General features: G+C 42.9%; 1 protein-coding gene across 7 annotated transcripts in view; it reads right to left on the reverse strand.

Moving 5' to 3' along the window:
* TBC1D1 (TBC1 domain family member 1) overlaps window positions 1-15,942 on the reverse strand; it is a 225,072-nt gene that overhangs the window by 91,811 nt on the left and 117,319 nt on the right. For all 7 annotated transcript variants that reach the window (XM_086705242.1, XM_086705243.1, XM_086705241.1 and 4 more), the window contains 4 exons: window positions 14,542-14,633; window positions 8,149-8,259; window positions 2,164-2,292; window positions 629-715 (listed from right to left, as the gene is read on the reverse strand). In XM_086705242.1, coding sequence (XP_086561368.1) covers window positions 629-715; window positions 2,164-2,292; window positions 8,149-8,259; window positions 14,542-14,633 — 419 coding nt within the window. The remainder of the gene's footprint in view (window positions 1-628; window positions 716-2,163; window positions 2,293-8,148; window positions 8,260-14,541; window positions 14,634-15,942) is intronic.

Raw genomic sequence — 15,942 nt, forward strand, 5'->3', positions numbered from 1 at the left:
TCATTATAATCACAGAGCTAGCCCAAGGGTAAAGTTCGTTCAGGAATTCAGGTTCCATATTTCATGGAACTCCCAGACCCACTCTTGAGGTGTTCCCAATTTCAATTATTTTCAACACAGGGAAAGAAGTCCATTGGCTGCGTTGTGATAAATTATCTCTTAATGGTCTAAAATTGACATCTTGTTGGGGCACCTGGGTGGCTCAGTCCATTAAGCGTCCGACTTCAGCTCATGTCCTGATCTTGCGGTTTGTGAGTTTGAGACCCGCTCAGCCTCTGTGCTGATGGCTCAGAGCCTGGAGCCTGCTTCAGATTCTGTGTCTCCCTCTCTCTCTGCTCCTCCCCCGCCTGCACTCTGTCTCCTCTCTTTCAAAAATAAACACTAAAAAGGATTAAAATAAAATAATTAAATTGTCATCTTGCTTCTTTGCTTACAGAATGGCCATCTGCTTTGTTATGTGAAACTTCTAAGTTACAGAATTGTAAGACCAGCCCTCCCCCTGCACCAAGAAGTCTGCAGGCACCAAACTTTTCATGATTGAAGACAGGAGGCTTCCTTCATTCCCTTTGTAGGCTCTGCAGGTGACAGATGAGCATGAACCATGTCACACAGAGGGAAATGCACTTACTTTGCTGGTGTTACTTAATGTGCTAGACAAGGAGCTGTCCAGATCCAGACTGGCAGAATGTTCCTGTAGGCCTCTGGCTTTATTACCCTACAAAAAGAAAAGCAGTCAAGTTACATAAAGAAAAGCAGTCAAGTTACGCTCCCTTAGGCTTTTGCAAAGGCATCAGCTAGAAGCAGCGTGGTCTAGCTAAGCATCTCAGGAAAAATGCATCTAGTGAGAAATGCTGCTGAGCACATACGTGCATTAAGATAACCAACACTGCTTTTTTTTTTTTTCTTAACAACACATCAACCTAAATGTTCTTGAGCACCTCGTGGATTAGTCATTTGGCAGGGACGATGGGCAGGAAGAAGAGAGAATCTGTGAAGAAAAGCAAGCGCTACAGCAAGCACACTCAACACCTCTCTCCCGAGTCACGAGCTGTCACAACCTGCCTGCTGTATGACAATCAGACAACATTCTGCTTGGGGGGCTCCCAAAGGTGGCCACCTGGTTTTGTAAATGGATGTTTTTGAATTATCTCTAAGGATGCTGCAAAGTGCTCAGAAATATCTTCAAACAAAATAAAATTCAGTTTTCTTTCAAAAACAAGTATGACTTAAATGGATTGTGTCATGAAATTAAAAAAACGAAAACAGAAACAAAACTATAAGATACTGCAAGCTCCAGAATGGTGTGAAATGTTGAAAGAAAATCAAACTCTGCTTTCTCAGGAGTGCCGTGAAAGGTTATCTGCACCCGTTGGGGTGGGGAACACAGCAGGTAATTTCTTAAGGAACTCCCACATTGGTGTATACGTATACTTCGTTCTTCCTGTAGAGCTGCAGTCTGCAAACTTTTCTGTTTTAGAGAGCCACACAATAAATCTCTTATCTTAGGCTTTGTGGCAACTACTCAACTCTGCACAAAAGCAAACTAAGGAAACAGGTAAATGAATGGATGTGGCTGGGTTCCAAAACTTTATTTACAAAAACAGGAGGTGGGTGGCGTTTGGCCCAAGAGCCACAGTTCACTGACCCGCCACAGAGAGTTCCAGACACATACCAGCAGCAGCCGATGGTAAATGGTTTTCTAGGCTGTGCCTGGTGGCACTAGGGAGAACTGGACCCACACTTTACCGTACTCTGTGCCCTTCACAGAGGCCGGCCAATGAAGAACATCCTTTTGGGAAACAAAAAATACCATGGAGTATAAGAGAATTGGTTTTAACCTAAACCAAGTTAAAAAGTGTCGGTAACATTGCTGTAAGACGGAGAAGACATTAAAAAGCTTTTACCCTCCTAGATTTTATAGCAAACACTCATGGCACAAAAGCAAAGATTTAAGGGGCACCTATCTGGCTCAGTGGGTAGAACATGTGACTTGATCTTGGGGTCAAGTTTGAGCCCCACGCTGGGTGTACAAATTACTTACTTACTTACTAAATAAACAAACAAACAAACAAACAAAATTTTATTTAAAAAGGCAAAGAACTGAATCTTATGTTCTCTTTAAAAGTGATTTTCACTTAAATGAGGAGAGATTATGCTACTTACCCGGGACAAAATACTTTCTAAAGACTCTGTTAAAGATCTCTTTGCTTTGTTTTTCAGCATATCCAGCCTCAGTCGAGTGGCACTAGGTGGTAACTCACTTCCAATATTCTCCGCTGCAATCTGTGATGTCTAAAAAGTGAAACCATGAAAAGTTAAGTAAGTCACTTACAGCTTCCTTCCTTCCTTCCTTCCTTCCTTCCTTCCTTCCTTCCTTCCTTCCTTCCTTCCTTCCTCCCTCCCTCCCTCCCTCCCTTCAGGAATGATAAGTCTCCAGGATGCATCTTTTTGCCCCCAGGCCATGATTCTGATCCTGTGCCCTCATCTGCTCCTCCACAGCATGGCTGCAGGTCCAGGAACTAGTTTGCCTCGAAGAGTTGCTCTGACCGCTCCAAATGAAAGGACGTAAGGTGCTTGGAAACCACTCAATTAACAAAGTTCGAGAGCTCAAGCTCTGCGGTCAGATCAGAGACGTGTCACTCACTAACTGACCTTGTACAAGTTACTTTCTCTCTCCTAGCCTTCATTTCTAGAATCCTCTGTCAACTCAGACCCACCTGAAGATCTAATCATAATGCTGTGTTGTGAGATTAAAACAGGTAAATCATATAAAGCATTGAGCAGAGTTTCTGGTACAAAGGTGGCCATTATTAGCTCTTCAAAGTACATTATAATTTATCTTTGGGGGCATCTCAGAGGTTGAAACAAAATAAATTTTATCAACTGAAGAATCCACTCCATCACCCTAAATTAATCCCCTCGTTGCTTTCTGTGGAGCTCGGTGTCCTCCACTTCTTCCTCTCTCCCTCCTAACTGTGTCTGTCACCCTTTCCCTCTGTGCCCAAGCTTGTCCCCCTAACTGACCACAAGATGAAGCTGACAACGTAATGGCATTTGGATGCCAACCACTAAATGAGGTTTAATGTTACTCATTAACAAAGAGGTATATTAAAAAAAAAACAAAAAAAACTACAAAAAACCTCTACATTAAATTGCTTCCTACCTCAATGGAGTCTTGCCTGATTGCTTTCTGCTAGACAATGATTTTTTTTTTTTTTTTTTAAGAAAACCACATGAACGAGCCCATCCTCCAATACTCTAAACTCCGACCATTCTTTGTTGTTACACATTCAAAGCATGCAGCAAAGTGTACAGACTAATACAACAAATCCCACCCCCACCCCCAGCTCTGGCCAAGTGAACATGCAGGTGTCGAGAAGAGTGAGGAGCGCGGGCTCTGGAGCTCTGCCCAGGTGAGGTGGTCCTCTGCTGCTTCCTAGCTCTGTGGCCTTGGACAGGTAATTACCCGCTGCCCCCTCGGGTCATCCACCTGCAGACTGAGGACACACAGGGAGCTCTCCTCACAGAGTGCTCACGAGCATTAGATGAATTAATGCACATGAGAGCACTCAGAACATGCCTGATACTCTGTACATGTCAGCAATCGTGATTATTAGCTAGTGTTTTCTACGTCTAATAGAAAACATGACAGACATCTCTGAAGCCTCCTGGAGCCACTCTCCATTTTTCATCTGCACAAATAAGCCCTCTCCTGAGTCTGGTGTCCGTCAACTCATTTTTTATAACTTTATATATACATATGTATCCATAAAACATATATGATGGTTTACATATAGTGGAAGCTTTACATGAATGTATCGTCCTGTACATACTCTTCCATAATGACCTTTTCTCTTTCAAAGCTGTTTTTGAGATTTATCCACGTTGACAAATGTTCTTTGATTCACTCACTTTAGTTAGAGTGTAGCAGTTCACCGTATGACAACACAATGCGTTCATATTCCTGTGGTTAAACACAGATTCCCTTCTGTTTTTACAAAGGAGACTGCGCTTCTCTCTCTTGAACAGAGCTCCTTACCACTCAGGTGAAAGGTTTTGCAAGGGAAGTACTTAGAAATGTCCTTGCTGGGTCTCTACGTCTGTGTGTCTTCACATGTACCAGACACTGTCAAATTTTTCTCCCCTAAATGGTACTAATTCATAGTCCCAGTACATGAGAGTTCACTTTTACATGGTGTTGTGGGATTTTTAAATTTCTACTGACTTGGCGGATAGAGATGGTCTCTTAATTTGTTTTCCCCTGATTCCTACGTCATCAAGCATTTTTTTTATTTTATTCAGTTATTTGCTGGTCAGAGACTTCATGTCTTGTTTCAAACAATGAAATCCTAATTCACCTATGACTGCCACGTTTTTCATGAGGCATAAATGAGAAAGAAAGGTTCTGATAAGAGCTACCTTTTGGCTTTGTCTACTCATCAGCGTTTTACTTCCGTAAGAATTAGAATGTGCATTAAAAGAATGACGACCAGCTTAGGACTTCCCTCAGGGGAGACCATCACTTATCTCTGTGTTTTCACAGGGTATACTGAGCACGCTCTGGACACTTCATGCTTGCTCGCCAAAGAATGAGTGAATGAGCAGTGAGCACCAGGCAGGCCCATGGGAGACACGTGCCTGAGGGAACAGACCCCCTCACCCGATAGTGACTAAGTGCCCGCCAAACATGAGGCACCACGGGCAGGTGCCTGACTCACTGCAGCTGGTCCTGTGCGGTCATTTACCAAGAAGGAGCCTGTCCACACTTGAGGCAGCCTCCAGTGCAAAGGGAGGGAGCCACACAGGACCCTCAGGGGCCTGTCCTGGACTCACCGCCGGTCCTCTCACACGGCCCAACCCACGACAGACGGGCGAGCTCTGTGCACGAGCGTCTGGAGCCAAGTTTTAAATTCTGCGGCTACACTAAGTTCTCAGGTCAGAACCCACCAACCTGTGGCGCCACAACGTACCTACTAGCGGCCTTATTCATCACAACTAGCACCTAGAAGGGGCTTGAGCGTCCGTCAAAAGGAGGATGGACAAAAGCTGTCGTGTTGGCACGAGGAAGGAAAGGGAAGCGCTGACGCACACAACAACGTGGATGACGAGCAGGGACATCAGGTGAAGTGGAAGAAGCCAGAAACAATAAAGCACGTACTGTATGATTCCATCCATTAACGTCCTACAACAGGCAAAATTAGTCTATGGTAAAAATAATCAGAACCATGGTTGTCTGCAGGGAGGAGTAGTGAGGACTAGAAAAGAGGTCTGGGGGTACATTCTGCCATCCACCTTGATGGGAGTCTGGGCCACCTCAATGTATGAAGACCTCAAAACTCCACAAATGGTACACTCAAGATCTGTGCAACTTACAAGATCTAAATCTCCAAAAACTTGTGAACAAATACTGAGTACAGTTAAAAATGTAGCTACGGGCTAAGGTATTTGGGAATAAAGAGTACTAATATCAGAAATTTACTTTAAAAGTCATCAAAAACAAGGTGATATAATAGACAGACATACGGGAAAGTAAATATTACAAAATGCTACAAACGGTATAATCTGGATGGTGGGTATGTGAATGTTCACTGTTTCTTTCAACTTTCCTGCATGTCTGAAATCTTTCAAAATAAAATGTCAGAAAAAAACTCTACTGGAAAACGGACCCGGGCAAATCAGTGAGTACTTATAGAACATTTAACTTTGTTAGGTAAGCTCCTAAAAAGCATCATGATTATGATAATGTCCTTGGACCTCAGACACAATGGCTCTGCCATTCCCTAACATGCTGCTTGACTTCTGTTCCCACGTCCCCATCCCTAACAATGGTATTAGACCACCCGCCTCAAAAGAGCTGAAGAAGAAATGGAATCATTCATGCAAAAAATTAGAACCTTGTCTGGTACATGGCAAACATTCATTAAGTGTCAGATGAGTGAATACTGTAAGTTTTTTGCACCAGCTCTATATATACAAGTGGAAATAATATGTTCATCGACTAAAATGCAACACCTTCTAACTTTATTACTTTACAGGTCTTTGCCCAAACTGCTTCTACTTTTTCCATAAGAACAAAATCTCATTCAGTTTGTTTTCTATTTTACGAAACTGAGTCCTCTGGCAGCTCTCCAACACTATCACTTTAGTCACTGAAAAGCACAAACAGATCACTGGCTCTAACGAAGTGCAGCCTTGAGCCTGTGCTCAGTGTCTCTCTCTGTCCACTTTTGAAGACCGGTGGTCAGAGAAGTTCATTGTCAAAGCCATGGTTCTACTCCTCTCTAGGTCAAGTCATGACATGTTTTCAAAGGGTATGGGGATTTTTAGGTGCAACAAGAATGTAATGAAATCCATGTAGTTAAAGTACTCCGTAGCATAAAGAGACCAGGAATGTCCTGGGAAATCTCAGAGCTTCATCTGATTCATCTAAAAGCAGCTGCTGTTCTGAAAAGCCTGATCCTCAGAGCCCAAGAGGGTGTCCGGTCTGGGGGAGACCCAACCACAACTGGGAATCGGGGCAACATCTTTACAGGCACAGATGTGAGGGCATGGGATAACAGAATGTTCAGAATCCTCTACACAAAGTGCTGACAGTTCTGCTTTTTATATTAAATTCTCTGATGTTTCCAAATGGAAATAAAATTAATTACACGTCTCCTCTGCACTCAACTATGCCCAAATCAAAAAGACACTACTCTGTTCCCTAAATATGAGTCTGTACTTAGGTCAAAACTTTCCATCCACCATAAATGCTTCATTCCCCTCTACTAGCAGTTATAAATTATTTCAAAATTATCAATTTCCTGTTGGAACAAGTTAGGGAAAAACTATTAATGGCACCAAAAAAAAAAAAAAAAAGGAATGAAAGCGAGAAGAGAAATAGGTTGAAAAAAAGTAGAGAATTAACTGTGAGCTTAGGCTGGGTGCCCACCCGAGTGAACCGGAGGGGCACAGAACTCCCAAGACTTCCCGTCTTGGGAAGGGAGGAGTGTCAACACATGAAGGCCAGACACACACGCACAGTGCACTGGTGTCGGGGTCCCTGCCAAGAGATGCTACAGTCGGCCGAGGAGATTAAAAACAATGTCAGACACTGTACATAAGCCCTGTGAGCTCAGGAAAGGTACCTGATTGCCAGAGCCAACTGGAAGGTAGAAATCTGGGGACAGCTGCCATGTGTGGGTCCACGTGAAACTGCATCACAGTTAGGGTGCCACAAAGGCAGGGGTGTCATAGGGAAGAGGGCAAGGGAGGGGGCAGGCCACTGAGCATTAAAGCGCCTTTCGGACGTGTCAGTTGTTTGTTTTTTTTAAAAAGCAATATACTTTTGGGAAATGAAGGATGTTTTGAACATCCTTCAGTGATTTTTCTCTAGATTTTCTGGCTCACAAGGAACTTTAATACAAAATGCACATCTGAAGCTATAACAGTTATCAGGAATTGACTTACATAGAGTCCAAAAGGCATAGGAAAATGGTCTGGGGCACCATGTGTACAGAATCCCAGACTTGGAGCGCTTCAAAGACAGAGACCTGCAGGAAGCCCCAGCTTCTGACCCAGCACCCCGAGACAGAAAAGCTAAACGATGCTTGTGGCCAGGAGAGGAAGGCAGGCAGATTCTGGACCTCCCTCAGGTGAAATGGAATCAGTGCAAGTTCTAGATCTGAAGAGCACACACGCCAGGGTCTCTAACGTCATAACCTAATTTGTCAGAAGTGTTCTCCCTGCATTCACGTAGCATTTATGTCACAAAGACCCTCCAGGGACTTTACAGGATTCTGAAGGCGACCCTGCAACATCATTCCCATTTTACCAGGGAGAAAGGGGAGGTGACAGAGACTGGCTCCCTCCCTGCAGGTCAAGTAGCCTGTTGTAGCAGTACCTACTCTTAAATTTCATCCCGGAAGCTCTACACCAGCCCTCCTGTGGAGGCACCTGCCCCACTCCCACCACGAGGCCGACACCTCCTCTAAGCACGGTCTCAGTATTCCCAAATTTCCCTCATATGTGCAAGAAATAAAAATAAGATACAGGGAGAAAAAAAGTTTCAGAACGTGAGAAAAAAACCTCAAGATAAAACCTCAAGATTTTGTTTTACACAGCATCCTGGTAAAATTAAAAGAAGAGGGAAAAAAAAAAAAGCCATACCTGCTTTATCTCCCCAACATGGGTGTGAACTTTTTGTTTCTCTTCATATAAACACCTCAGGAAAGAAATAATCAATTCATTCTCTCGCTGCTCATTCCTTGGTCGCAATTTCTTAAAAAAAAAAAAAAAAAAACCAATATATCACATTTATTTTTAACTGTTAACAAAACGGCTAAACCATGCCTTTGAAAATACAAACAGCTTCCTCCCATCCATCAATGGGTGCTTTTACCCAATCATCTCACCAGGGGGCACCAATGATCCTAGCTAGACAGGGAGACACTTCCTAAAAAGAACAATGGAGCCAGTGAGCCCGATTCACTTTTGACCTCTGATGTCCTCATACCGAAAATAAATATTTCACATCGGACAGAGGCACAGTGGAAATATTTAAGAAATAAATAGTCTTGAAAACAAGAAAAGAGTAAAAACTGTGTAAACATCCAGAGGTCGGAGCTGTAAGGGCTACATGTTCATAAACTTTCATGGTTAGGGAACTGGAAAGGAAAACAGCAACTGTATCCAGGGTCATGGTTCCATATGCATCAAATGTGATGTTCACCGTGAAGCACTTCTTGCAAGCCCAACAAGGCGTGAACTTGAACACAGTATTTTATGGCATGGATTTCTTTTTCCCCTTTCTTTTTTAAGAACGTTCTCCCTACACCTTTAATTCTTCGTATAGGTAGTAGCAAAGCATACCGGACTAGAAATCAGGATATGCAGGTTCTAGGTACTGCCTAGAAGTGTGACCACAGGCAAGTGATTAGCTTCCTCATCTGTTCAAATGAAGATTATGCACAAAATAAACTCCAAGGTCCCAAATTCTCTGGATCTGAAATATCTGTGTTCAGTTTTTAAACACCATCTAATTTAGTGTATTTGTTTCTCTGAATATGAAGAAAAACCTGACTTATTCTGAGGACAAAGCGTCTAGTCTATAAACCTTGAAAACCTTCATAACGACAATTATCCATTTTCCTGCTCCTCCTCTCTCCCCCCATCCCAAACTTCTAGCCTGCCCTTCAAAACAAAGTTGGGGTGTAATACATGAATCAAACATACAAGCATCCAGTCTGGGTCAGCTACACTCTTGGCAAACTCCTCCCCAAGTTAACCGAGAAACAATGATTTTACCCTTTGTGCCATAACTTTTAGAAGCAAAGGTAACACTAACCCAGACCTTCTGGTACTCCCTCTCTTAAGAAAAAGATCATTTAAAATGATAAGTTGTTCCTGTAACTCAAGGAAAATATAGCAAATGATTAGAAGGGGTTGTTTTCACTGAGGACTCCCCGTTCTTTCAAATTTCAGATTTAAGGATTAAATATCTTGGAAGCTAGAACAGATGCTCTCAATCTCAATTCCAAGTCATGAACCTTCATGTTATGAAGTTGTACATGTTTTACGAATCAACTGGATTTTTCCAAAAAAAGTTCTATCAGATCTTCACCAAAGGAAAGGCACGGTCAAGCACCACAATCCCAACTTTATACCCCAAGAAGATGAACCGTGGTCCATAAGCCCAGGACGCAAGAGGAACTCATTGATTGCCAGCGGGAAGGCAAAATGATACAGCCACTCTGCAAACCAGTTCAACAGCTTCTCATAAAAAACTAAGCATGTTCTTACCATGCAACCCAGCAAATTACACTGCTTAGTATTTACCCAAACGAGATGAAAATTTATGCCCACACTAAAACCTGCACACCAATGTTTATAGCAGCTTTATTTATTACTGCTGAAACTTATAAGCAACCCAGATGTCCTTCAACAGCGAATAAACAAAGTGTGATACATCCATAAAATGGAACACTATTCAGCACTAAAATAAAAAGAGCTACAGAGCCATGAAGAAACACGGAGGAACTTTAAATGCATGTTGTTACGTGAAAGCCAATCTCCAGCACACCGTATAACTACAACTGGATGACATTCTGGGTAAGGCAAAACCATGGAGGCAGCCAAAGACCAGTGGATGCCTGGGGACTGGAGGAGGGGGAGGAATGAACTGATGGAGCAGAGGATTTTTAGGGTGGTGAAAAACAATTCTGTATAACCCTATAATGATGGATACATACTATTATACATTTGTTAGAACGCTCAGAACTAACAACACTAAAAGTTAACCATCATGTCAACTAAGGACTTCAGTTAATAATAATGTATCCAATATGGACTAATCAGTAGTAACAAATGTACCACACTAGGACAAGATATTAACAACAGGGAAAACTGGCCTGGGGGTAGGGCTGGGGTATGAGGGGTCATATGGGAACTCGGTATTTTCTACCCACTTCTTCTATAAAACTAAAACTGCTGCAACAAAATAATAATAATAATAATAATAATAATAATAATAAAGTCTTATTTTTTTTTTAGAAAAAGTCCACGAAAGAGGAGCAGACAGGAATTATGAGAAGCCTCTGAACAGACAGCCAAGAAGTGGAACCATTTCTTCTTCCATATCTTTGGTTAAATATTTGAAGCTGTTCTCAACAAGAAAAAGTGTATTTTTCTTAGAGAAATTCTGTGCAATAGCTTATATCAAAAGTATCAATAAAGGCTTAAAAATGAGTAAGAAGGAAACTTTTTTCCCTCAAAATACACAAGAATTTGTTCAAAGGGACAGAACATGAGACAGCTGAGCACAATGTACAAACACAGTCACTGCCCATTAAAAACTGAAACCAAGGGCCGGAGACTGCGTCCCGGGGCTTGTTAACCACCACAGAGGGAAGCCACTGTTCACGATGCCCTACAAGGTCAAGAAATAAGGCCTTCCTTAAAATAATTGAAACATGATTATGGGCTACACTCTTCTACTGAGTGAAAATGATTAGCAAGGTGCCTGCTCCTTAATACCCCTCATGTGACTTCACCACCCTCCACCGTGGCAAATCATTACTTTCCACAGGTGATTTAATTTTACCAAACTTCATTAGAGAGACAAGCCTGAGGAAAATGACGGGGACTTGAGCCGGATGACATCACTTTGTAGTCAAAAATTAACTTAGTTTCGACAAAACCAATCTGCAGTGTCAGAAGTGAGGACAGTAGGTACCTGGGGACAATACTCAGGGTGGATTCTGAGGGGCTGGAAACGCTCTATGTCTTCATCCTGGTGCCGGCTGCACAGGTGTATTCATCGTAGCACAATTCACTGAAGTACACACACCACCGATTTGTGTTTTTCTACAGTTATATTTCATTAAATACAAAACAACTGACTGTCAAAAATAACCAAGCCAATTCTGCTACATGCTTCTTGACCTTATTTCTACGAGAGGGCCTATGAACTGGTGGTAAAAGTCACTGAATTTCCAACACTCACTAATGAACACCACGATGCTGAGAAAGTCTGTGGTCTTCTGAGGGTACTCCTTAAAATGGTAGTGCTCACTTGGGACGCTACATTCGGACATCTTTTCATAAAGTTATAATCAAATCTTAAATGAAATCATTTTAAAGCCGTGGAAAATCCAAAGAAGTTGATATTCTTTACAAAGTAGAGAAAAAGTTCTTCCATTCCTCTTTAAAACTTGTGAAAAATCATGTTCTTTAATCCATTACTGACATCTCTGAGTAGGAACCTACTCGACTTACCTACTCAGCATTAACTCAGCCACTCCCTGAAATACACTCACTCATTTGAGAAGACGTGGGCTTTTGAGGCACTTCCCTTCCTTGCCCTACTTCGTCTTGAAAGCCCTCTGGGGGACCGCCTGATCCGGCTCACTCAGCCAGCAGCAGGGCAGCATGGGAAGACGGCAAGACCCCGTGGGCCCCCCACTCAGGAAGATATGCGGGAAAATTATACGACCTGTTTCATGAGCTCATAAATTAAAAAGTGGCTCTCCATGTCATGAGTCTTCTTACAAAAGGTTAATGGGCCAGCACATTCAGGGGGCACAAAGCTCTCTCAGCACGCTCACGGACAGCTCCCTGCAGCAGCGACCATCTCCTGCATCATGGCCATTACTGACGGCTTGCTCTTCATGTCCTGTGTGCTCTGCACTTCTTTCTTTGCATTAAGCATTTATTTACAAAAACACTGATTATGTATGCTTTAACAACTACATAATCATGTGCCACTAATTTCAATCGTAATTCCATTTGTCTTACGAAAATTTGCCCTTGGAGAGTTCTTCAGAAACAAAATTACCCTCCAGGAAAGACGGTACAAAGGAACGTATTAACCACTCTGTTTACAAAAGGGATCCTGACATTGAAAAGCCACCTTTTTTGTTATGATCGTTCTGAAATGTACTATTTTCAAACACATTAGCCGGCACTGCTACCTAAAAAGAAATCAATGACTTGGTTTATAAAACGTCATTTCAGAATCAAGAATGGTCATTGGAAATAATTCAATGAAACCTTCAGGCCGTTAGAGGAAGAGATCCATGTCAAATTTGTATTATTCAAGGAAAAGCCACACTTATGACGATGGAGGACATAGTAAGAGCTGGCTTTTCACAACAGTGACCTTCCTTTGGTCTTTAAGCTATTCAACTTACAGAACCTTCTAGAACAACACATGGGGTCCCCAAGATATTAACTACAGGCATTTTTAAAAATAAATAAACCTTGTCTCCACTCGTCTCTTAAATCTCTTTTCCGTATGTACTGGGTATCTAAAAACTGACACGGGCCAAAGAGAATCTCAGAATCACATCCATTAGGAATTTCTCATTGCTGGACAATATTTTATTACCTATGCTGGTTAATCGCACTGTTTTTGGTCAGATGAATCAGCACAGGTAATAAAGTGCTACATGGTGCTGTCTAAATAACAAATAAAACTCACATTGGGGGAGGAATGTGCATCTTCTAAGCTTGCTGCAAAGACATTCCCTGAAGTGGCTTTGATAGCACCAGACCAGCAAGCGGATGGACCAACACCAGAGGAAAAGGCCCGGCTTCCACTGTAAATGCATTAACAATCGGAAGCAAACTGTCCATTATGAATTCCAAGTACAAATCACACTAAGTTTTTCTGAGTACTGTGTACTCAGAACTCTAAAGACCCTTTACGTAAAAACAAGGGAGCACCTGGGTGGCTTAGTCAGTTAAGCGTCAGACTTCAGCTCAGGTCATGATTTCACGGTGCAGAAGTTCAAGCCCCACGTCAGGCTCTGCACTGACATAGCAGATCCTCTGTCCCTCTCTCCCTCCCCCACCCCCCATTCAGTTTCTCTCTCAAAAACAAACATTTAAAAAAAAAAAATGGCATGTCTCAAGTCGATTCAAAAGAAAACAAAATTTAAAGGCAAGTGGAAATTGTGAAAATTACATTCTAAGCTATTTATGAAAGTAAAAAACCTTCCCGTGCTTTCCTTCTACAAACACATGCCAATCCTACCACGGGAGAACAAGGGTGATGAAGAGAATTCTAATGGGATTAAAGAGAAAAAGACAGTCTTCTAACTCTTCACTCTAACAGAAAACAGATCATGGGCCTGGTGGGTGGAGTCCTGCAGCCAGTGTGGAGACAGACAGAACCTGGAACCCAGAGCTACGGGCCTTCTGGATTGGTTTACTGACTGCTCTGCAAGGCCCTTTCACTCTGCTCCCCACACAAAAATATTTATCCTTTGTTCTGATGTGCCTTCCTCCCTACAAAAGTGCCAGGAAACCATTGAAAATGCCCCTCAGCTAAAGCAGACGGGAAATTTTTGATGAGCTCATTAAAGATTCAGAACGAACACACTACGGGCATGCCAGCACACACAGCACAGTTTCCCGGAGAGACGCCGCATCTACGCGCAAGGATAAGAGCGAGTTTCCAGGTTTAACAGAAAACTGACGAGCTGGCTTTTTTTGCATTTTTTTTTTTACAGTTAGGTTTGATATATAGCTCTAAGTAGACAACATCATGTAAATTTGTGTCCAACACTGAGTAAGAGGGGAGGAACAGTTAATGACCAAGTTCACGTACAAAATACTGTCTCTGCCGACTCCCACACTTCAGGGCTAAAACCCCGAGCAGGAAGGGGCTGGCAGGAGTTTCTTGTAGAGCAGAGAAACTCTTGTAGAGCTTGGGGACCAAAGTCCAGGTCTTCTGTCCCCTGGGCTGAGGCTCTTTCCACTCTAGAATTTCCTTTCTTTATTCTAAAATATTTTTAAGGGAGTCCTCTTTCTGGGTTAGTTGCATTCACTGTGGAAACCAAGACCTGATGTCAGTCTGCCATCTGACCTGCCCCCACCCCCCTCCCTACCTCCCACCCCATCCCCCACCTCTGAGTGGGGCTTAACTTTAAAGCAAGAGGAACTCAGGGCCACTTCCTCAGAGCTGTGACAGCTCTGGTTTGCGATTTTTCATAAGTAACATCTCTCAGGTAAGCTGCTTACCTTTTCCTTCAGTCTAGAAATGAAAAACTGGTACTTTACCTGAACCTCCTCAAAAATAGTTGCTTGCTCCTGATTAGTCAACATCGTCAGGTGTTTCTGGAGTTCTAGTTTGGTTTTGGAAGAATTCATTCCTATTAAGAAGAGATACAAGAAAACACTCTAAGTACAAGTTCTGAGGCAGAGTAAAACTTCCATACTCAAGCTCTTTATGTTCTGACCCACCTACTTCAAGCTTTTGACATTTTACAGACATTCTACTTGGTAACAATGTTAATGACGCCGATGGGACAACAGACATTTTTTAGCTGAGCCCTCATGTGCCAGGCACTGTCGTAAACATTAGGCCCATATTATGTAACACTGGAACAATCCATGAAGAGGACTTAGTTATCCCCATTGTACAGTTAAGAAAACTGAGACCCAGAGGCTTATGTGATTTCCCAAGACCACCACGTTGGATTCTACCTTGCATCTGTGTGGTTCCAAATTACTTTTTTCTCCACCAGACCATGTTAACACACCTCACACAATCAGAACCTTGTCCTCAGAAAATAAATTCTTGTGAGTAATTATACATAAACCCTGATGATTCTTCTCAAGGGAAAACAAGTATGGTCCGTGTGAAACATTTTCCTCTTCCTTGGTAGACTCCTTCCCAACAAAATGGATTATTCATGTGGCTAACAACTTTCATTTTATCACCACTGCCTTAGTAACAGTCGTAAGACCATCAGATGACCATCACAGAGGATTAGGAGGAAAAGTGACAAAGTCACAATTTCAGTGCCAGTGAGACTCTGATACTTCACAAAGTGCTTTCTCCACACATACATGGCTTAGATTCTATTTTGCCTTTTCTTGGTGCCAGAGATCAATGTCACACATGCTGAGAAGATCTGGAAACAGGCTGACCTAACCACCGTGGGAGAACTGCCGCCCGTTACTTTGATTCCAAGGGCAGCCCTCGCCTCACCCACCTGCTGCAACTCTCTCCCCTCCTCCTGAGGCTGGGCACCCGGCAGGTGCCCGGCCAAGGCCACACACTCCGGAGAACACTGTGAATGCATCTACATAGCTAAGGATGGCTGGGAGAGGATACCTCTGAAATGTCAGAAATCAATGCCTCTGTTTTAAGAGGCATCTGCTGAGGTCTAGAGGAGCTAGGCGACTTGTCAAAAGTCAGGAGGCCAATTAGTAGCTGCCCTCCCTCCCCCCCCCCGACCCCCCACTGCAGCTGGACACAGAGCCCCTCCCCCCCCACCACTCCCCCTCCCCCACCGCCTCCCTGCTAACAGCTCTGGTGGAAGCTGTTCCTCAAACTGCAGAGGCTCTCTCAGCTTCCAGGATGTCCTTCCTCCCAGCAACACCACCCCCCCTTTTTCTGCAAGAAAATAGTCTAAAAATAAAAGCCAAGGTTTCTTAAGTGATTGCCACGCCACT

This window comes from Puma concolor, chromosome B1, assembly GCF_028749965.1.
Source record: "Puma concolor isolate L17-30 chromosome B1, mPumCon1.1.hap2, whole genome shotgun sequence".
Taxonomy (NCBI): Eukaryota; Metazoa; Chordata; class Mammalia; order Carnivora; family Felidae; genus Puma; species Puma concolor.